At 36.2% G+C, this 8,324-nt stretch overlaps 1 protein-coding gene across 1 annotated transcript; it reads right to left on the bottom strand.

Moving 5' to 3' along the window:
- Window positions 1-388: 388 nt before the first annotated feature.
- LOC148031892 (uncharacterized) lies at window positions 389-4,917 on the bottom strand. The gene is made up of 4 exons (XM_087683860.1): window positions 4,019-4,917; window positions 1,819-3,355; window positions 587-647; window positions 389-501 (listed from the first exon to the last, which is right to left on the bottom strand). Exons 1-4 carry the CDS (start codon window positions 4,915-4,917, stop codon window positions 389-391), a joined length of 2,610 nt encoding a protein of 869 aa, XP_087539986.1.
- Between the last annotated feature and the right edge of the window lie 3,407 nt (window positions 4,918-8,324).

Raw genomic sequence — 8,324 nt, 5'->3', positions numbered from 1 at the left:
CACACCCAGAGTGAAATGTAACAAATTCTTTACTTGCTTGTTATATAATTTCATTACTAGACGCTCTGTGCCTAGACTCAGCCCGGTGCTACGTGCCAACTTTCTCCCGGCGCTTCGCGCCGAGATGTGAAGCACAAATGTTTTAATTTGTTCACACATTCTTCCCCCTAGTAATGAATTAAATAGTCTTGCAAATTTTAAACTTCATTATAAAATCTAACAATTCAATACAATAACATTGATTATCTTAACCATAATAATTGGAAAAGATAACTGAAGCAAAAATGATTTTTAAATATCACTGAAAGAATTCCAACTATAACAACAGGTAAATGGAAAAGAAAGTATATAATGTTTTCAAAAAGATAGTCGTACTGTAGAAAATCAACTATCGAAAAGAAAGCTTTCTCTTCTTAGACGAATTATCAATAGTGGATCTAGCACGGGGAACATGTGTGGGCGAAGCTGTGACACGCCCCACCCCAGATTGTGCTGCAGCATCTAAAAATGAAAAAAAAAGACTTTAGAAATAACAATATTAAATTTATAAAGCAAAACATTAATGAAAATGGTGAGTAAGTATTACCTGGGGATGTGATATGATTGGCTCTAATATTAGTAGAGCAGTCGGCGGAATTTGGATGAAACTGATGCAAAGTTACAAAACATGATAAATCTTGAAACTCCCATTTACTCCAGTCATTCGGTATGTGTCTAGTGTGAGACCGAGATATGAAGTACTCAACGTGTGTTTGTCCAACATAGTAGCATTGGATCCATCCAAAATATAAAATTTCTACATATAGAGTGTTTCCATTAGTAAATCCATCATTGGGTAATCTTTCGATTACCCTAGCCAAAGTTCTATGGATAATATCATCCGTAGCAATAGTTCGCAATGCTTCTTGAAGTCTCATTTGATAAGGAGAGGCACGATAATATTCGAATACTGTTTGGGCCATCTATTAATAAAATTTGAAAAACATAAAAATTAGTAATATTGATCAAAATTTTTAAAAAGGAAAAAAAAAGACTTTACAATATTGAAATTAGAAGACCAATTTAGAAGAGAAAAAGAGTTTGTAATGCATATTGTATAAAAGAACTTTATACATGATAATTTCTCAAAACTTACTTTTGTATAAATGCAAACAAAATTTCATAGAAAATAAGTCAAACATGATTTTATTGAAGGAATATAATATTTCAAAAGAGCATGAGAGATTAAAACATTTCATTTTTTGTTAAAGGAAAAAAGTTGAACTTACTTTTCTTTGAAAACCTTAATACTTAAAAAGAATAGGAGACACTAAAATAGTTCATTTCTTGAAAATATATGATTAAAAAAGAATAAATAAACTTTGATGATATTGCACCAAAAATTTTATGCAAATATAATATGAGACAAAAAACATCACAGTTATGATAGAAAGTTCAAATAACTTTTTATGGTAGAAATAAATTAAACACAATGTTCTCATATAGTAAAACAAACATACGTTTAACTCCACATAAAATCATGAATATCTATCCATACATGAGAGATATGATTAAAACATTAAAGTATTAAATCAGAGAAAATAAGTGAAACTTGCTTTTCATCGACGAAGAACTCACTACTGAAAAAGAGCATAAGAAAGTACAACACTACATTTTATAGATATGTGAACAAAGAAGAAAAAAAGGCTTTGATTGTATTGAAATAAAAATATTATGCAAATATAATATGAGAGAACAAAGATTACACTTTTGAAAAAATAGAGGTTACAATACTTTCTGTAAAACTTCATTATATACAATATTGATGGTACCATTTACCATGTCCTCTTTCTCATTAATCAAGACTTTCAATCTATCCAGAGACTTTACTCTTGAGAAAGCAACATAGAGTTGATCATGAGTAAAGACTGGGGTTTTTAGATATATCCCCAAACATGATAAAGTTTGGCCTTGAGATTTGTTGATTGTCATTGCAAATGCCAAACGGACTAGGAATTGCAAGCGTTTCATTGAGAAAGGAAGTTCCAGTGTAGTTGGGATGAAAGTTATCATCGGGATAAAAACTCTGTTACCAATATTGGTCCCTGTAATTATCTCTGCATCAATGACATTGTTATTGAAAGCCTTGCATACCAGCCTAGTACCATTGCATAAACCTTTAGAAGGATTCAAGTTCCTGAGCAATATTATTGGAGCATTTACTTTGAGCAGCAAGATATGAGGAGGAATACCTCCACCGAGGTCACGGGAATTTAGATATTCCACAGAATAGAGGAATGAGTTCTCCTCGGTTCTATCCACAGAATCAACACTGTAGTATTGTTTAACCTCTCCCGCCATCAGCTGCAATGCATGATTGTTTATCATTTCCACATCATTGTTTCGAGGTGCAAGAATGGCACGTCCACTAAAGAACGTTTTGTAATCAATTACACAATTCATTTCACAATAGACAAAATTGATTAAGTCTTGCATAGATCCTCCCTTTAACAACAATGCAGGTGGAATTTGCAATATATTATTAGTATGTGTCAAATCTTTTCCATCTTCAATGTCTTGCAACCATGCAACAAACTGATCCTGATTTGATGCGACCCGCATATTCTGTGTAAGTTTCAAAACATTGAAATAGTGCCACAAATTGGAACAACATATAGCAGTACCGACAATATCCTCACGGGTACCCTTTGGTACAACAGGTAATATTTGCCTAAAATCTCCACCTAGTAGAATAACTTTACCACCAAATGGCATATCACACTGCATTATATCCTTTAAAGTTCTGTCCAGTGCCTCAAAGGTATTACAATGCAACATAGGAGCTTCATCCCACACAATATGACTTGCCTCTTTTAACAGTGCTGCAAGGTGACTTTGAACATGTATATTGCATGTAGAATTATTATTTTCTTGCAATGGAATTTTGAACTTTGAATGGGCAGTACGACCATGTGGCAAAAGTAATGCAATAATACCAGAGGATGCTGTAGCTATTGCAATGCAACCTTGACTGCGAAGCTTTGCAAGCAAACATTTGTATAGGAATGTTTTTCCAGAACCGCCTGGGCCATCTAAGAAAAATGGTTTACCCAAACCACTATCAATAGCATTCATTATTGACATAAAACAATTTCTTTGTCCATCATTCAACAAAGCTTGCATTGTTAAGAAGGTATTCTCTTGTTCTACCTTATCATATAGTTGTTCATCAAGGATCAAAGGATTTGTGTACTCTTGCATTGTCACCTCAGGCAATCCATGATACTCTGCCAAATTGCGTCCATGTTGATCTAAAAGTTTTTGAATATGCATCAATGCATGATTATTGGCCTCATCTTGCATATCAACATTTCGCCTATTTTGCAAGGAGAGTCAATGTTTTATATCCTATGTCAGCGGAACTAAGAACTCTTCCCATAGAGCCCCAGGTCGGGCAGGCGAACAAAATACCAAGATGGATTCAAACAAATTTCGTAATTGAGCACCGGTTTGCATCAATGCAGCTTCACGTAAACACATTTGCCATTCATCATCTGTTTCCAACATTCCTTTTGCAATGCAAGCCTCCTTAAAAGTTGAATATACCACATTATCAACCGTATGCAATGCCTCAAAGGATGTGCACCCCTTGCATACAGTGAGTAGTAGGCGCAAATAGTATTTTTCTCCACATGTAGGTGAAACAAAGTATATTCGACCACATGTGTTTCCTTGCTTTCTCTTTGTCCACATTTTTTTGCGTGCATTCCAAACCCAAAACATTGGAAAGTCTTGATAGAGAACTGTGTTAGCGTCAGGGTGCAAATGATTGCATGTAAATCATTCTGTGAGAGTTGTTTTTTGAGCATTTTCATTTTGCACCACATCACAAATGTTATCAGAGTCACAAAAGGAAACAATATTCTCTCCAAGTAAATGTATTTGCAATCGTTGAATATCGGGTTTCTCATCATGAAGTTTGAATTCAAATATTCACCAACATGCTTCAGAAGCTGAAATATATCGTGCATCTAAGTACCTCTCAATCTCATCAATATTTTGTGCATCAATATTTTCTGTGTCAATATCATTGGATCTGGAACCATGCATACTTGTAAACCGAATGGTTGCTCGATCATGGCCCTTATATACATATTTATACAAATATTTGACAGCTGCAATTGTCGAGCAAACCTCAACATTTATGTGAGCACTATACTTGGAACTCAAATAAGGATTGTAAGGCACTATCCATCGGTTATCCAAGAGATTACCATTAGCATTATGAGTCCTTCCATCCTCTCGATGTATGTATAAAGGATAACCAGTTTTATCAACTGTAGTTGTATGTATAAACTTTTTTGGATAATCCTTTATACACTTTCCGTCCACCATGCAAGCACCTTTTGGATTGAACTCACCACACGGGCCATGTATGCTACATTTAGTAATAATTCGATACAAATCCAAAAACCTTTCCTTATCAGGTAGCTCAGCGCACACCAGTCTATCATAATGATGTGCTTCTAGTGGCTTAAAGCGTGGTTCTAATATCAAGAGCGTATGTGAATGAGGCAAGCCTCTCTTTTGGAATTCTATGACGGACACATATCTAGCAACTTTACCAAACAACTCCTTTTTCACTATCGACTGCATCATGTCCTTATGTTTCAAATGAAAAACTCTAGCAGTTAAATCTGGTCGATCATGTGCAGTTTGACCAGGCAACAAAGCATCTGTAATTTCAGACCACTTAGGATTGCATGTCATGGTGATAAACAAATTAGGTTTGCCTTTGCTATGCACAATTGCCATAGCATCTTGATATAATTGGTACATGAATCTTGGTCCACCTGTAAAGCTAGATGGCAATACTATTCTCCTACCCACACCAATCCCAGCGATATTAGTATCAACCGCATCTGAACCATTGACCATATCAGCCAATCCCCTATACATTTCAACTCGCAATGTTGCTTGATTACGACGACACCAAGCCAATCTACATTGTTCAATGCTACAATAAGCATCGACAATATATTGTTGTAGCAAGCGACCACCACGCAAAAGACATGCATTAGTATCATCTCGAATTTAAAGTCGAAAAGCGTAATACTGCATTTGAGTGACACAATCTTTATTTGCAAGATTATTGGCATTAATATGAGCATCCATAAATGCATATGGAACTTTAGTATGCCATCCATCCTCTCCATTTGGAAAAAGAAGAACATATAACAGTGGCATATATACCTTGTGTAAGTTAGAAATATAAATCAAATGGCCTTGTTGTGTGCAAACTTGAATGCTACGATAATCAAGTGTATCATCATCACCTTGTCCAGGCATGATCGCAGCAACCTCACTTGCAGTGGGAACTGAATATCGTCTAGAGGTGGATCGATTTTGAAAAATGGACATTCTTATTTCTACTGATGGATGGCGTTGCAAGCTTGCACCAATTGCTATAAAGGCCTGTGCGTAAGCATTGTGATCATGCATCATTTGTTGAAGCTCTTGTAGTAAATCTGGCAAAAGCCCAGGTAAAACCCCCATGCAATTCAGTAACTCATGATCAGTGTCATAAATATAAAGTTGTGCAAACTTTGGTATTCGTTGTCCATCATCACTTGGCAATAGGGAACCTATTCGGTGATATATTGATCCATGAACTTGAAAAGTATAACCATTTCCATTTTGAGGCAAAAGCTCATCAATTTTTGCACCCATTGAAACAAAAGCTAATGCGCTATTATAAGCACGTATATATTTTTTGAACTCTCTACTTTGTGGATGTGTGCCATCAAGAAAATTACATAGAGATTGTGGTGGCTGCTGTAGAGGTGGTAAAATTACTTTCCCTTCTCTACAGCAATGCTTTCCAATCAAAGTTGTACGCATTGTTTTAGTTTCGCCGTGCCACAACTTAGCCATGCAATGGTGACAAACCTTGCAAAGGGTACCAATTGCATGCAAATTTGGTTTTTGGAAGAGCAAAATTGTTACTGATGGATGAACATCCAAATTAGGTGGCATGTCATGGAGAATCGAACAAAATCCACCAGAAGTATAGGAGCTTGAATCCTGAACTGGTCATGTACCATCTCAGTACTTGCACCTGCATTATGGATAGCTTCATTCTCTTCTTGAATAATGCGAGGCAATTGAACATCTAAGGATAGTAATGGTGCACTAGGCATTTGAGCACTTATATCAATTTTATTTGTTGTAATGTGATGCAATTGTTGTAATTGCGTTCTTGCTCTTGCCCTGTGTCTACGTTCAGCTCTAGTAGCATCAAGCATTTTCCTACAATTGCATAATCCACCATCTGGATTATTTGTGTTCCCATTTCTTTATCGACTTGTGCTACGTACCCTCACTTCGAAGGGTAGCAAATCATGGCTATCCAACATCTCAACATCTATATTGTGGATAGTTGCATTGTCTCCTTGACGAATAGGAGGTGGTTGAACTTCCAACGGCAACAATGGTGCAACTGGAATTTGGACACTTGTAGCTTGGATGCCATTGTATCTATCTCTATCTATGGTAGCATGATGCAGTTGTTGTAATTCTGTTCTAACTCTTGCCATCTGCATATGTTCAGCTCTCGTAACATTAAGCATTTGCCTACGCACACTCAAGCCACCATTAGGATTGTATTGTCGAGTTGTGGTAGACATCTGAGCTTGAAAGGATACCAAATCATGAGCAGCAGAGCAAGATGCAGTGCAAAATTGATTGGTTTGATATAGCTGATTTGGGATTTGAACATCCATATTGTTTCCATTTGCATGATGTTGTTCATACATATCTCTTGCATGGTCACGAACATGTAATTCAGTCCTAACTCTTGCAACGTGCCTATGTTTATGTCTAGTAATTTTGAGCATTTCCCTACGTGCACGTAATACACGATCTCTAGGCACAAAATGTGTTGGAAGTACTATTATCGAGAAAAACCTGAGATAAAAAGAAAAATGTACTTTGATATTAGTATTTACAAATGCGAAGTTTTTTGAAACGTTATTATAGTCTATAATATGATAAAGATTATAATTTCACATAGGGAACAATGTAATCTCACATAGGCAAGAACATAAATTGAAATAGCATATTACGTCATTGTCGTGAGGGATACATAAGTCCAAATCACATGAAATTTCTCAAACCCAGCAATAGAATGACATATCTATTGGAGGATTTGTCCAAAAAGTCTTGAAGGAATTAGATATGTTAAGAGAACTATGCATTGGACGATGAACTCGTATGATGATTCACACCAAAGTTCTGGCAGAAGGAGATTGAAGCTCTTTGGAGTTTGATTAAACTCTTCATTTGCTTCTTAACTGTATCCAACCGATGCATGAGCTTTAGGGATACAACACAATTGTTGTGACATTTGACATGTTTGAGGGCACATCAAACTAACTTCGTCCTTGCCATGACTTAGATTTTACGGACATTCATCCGTGCGTTGAGAACGCACGAAATGATGTCTGGTATAGGAACATTGTTTCTTGCATCAGATATTTCAGCACACTCCATATGGTCATCGTTATACAATGTATTTTGAGAGAGAGAGAGAGAGAGAGAGAGAGAGAGAGAGAGAGAGAGAGAGAGAGAGAGAGAGAGAGAGAGAGAGAGAGAGAGAGAGAGAGAGAGAGAGAGAGAGAGAGAGAGAGAGAGAGAGAGAGAGAGAGAGAGAGAGAGAGAGAGAGAGAGAGAGAGAGAGAGAGAGAGAGAACATTCTTTAAAAGTAATTGCATACTTTTATGGCCTAGGCGTACTAAAATTTCTTCCTATCTCTTAGGGAAGACTTTAGCAAAGATATACCTCAAGATAAATTTGTTCTAAACACTATTTCAATATAAAATTTGAAGATTATAACATCGCATAAGCAACAATATAATCTTACATATGCAAGAATATAAATTGAAAGAGCATATATGTCATTATCATGGGGGATACAAAAGTCCAAATCACATGAAAATTCTCAAACGCAACAATAGAATGACATATCTATCAGAGGATCCGACAAAAAGTTATTGAAATCCTTAGATATGCTAAGAGAACTATGCATTGGACGATGAACTCATGCGATGATTCAATAGGTTCAACATTGCAAAGAACCTATTGAGGCAAACTTTTAGAGATGTGACATGCACATCGAGGCAAATGCTCTCAGGTGCAAGCACGCTTGAATTCTTTTGAGCTAGTAATTCACACACTCGATCCTCTATACGATCATTGCTCTTAGCAAGGTCTCATAGCTTTTTTGCATGGTCTTCCAAAGCACACCGTGGCCAGTGCTTGCGAACCAACTCATAGATTTCTCTTAT

Source organism: Lygodium microphyllum, chromosome 8 (genome assembly GCF_053477565.2).
Source record: "Lygodium microphyllum isolate KBCC chromosome 8, Lygodium_microphyllum_v1.1.10, whole genome shotgun sequence".
NCBI lineage: Eukaryota > Viridiplantae > Streptophyta > Polypodiopsida > Schizaeales > Lygodiaceae > Lygodium > Lygodium microphyllum.
This window is presented reverse-complemented; position numbering and strand designations above follow the sequence as displayed.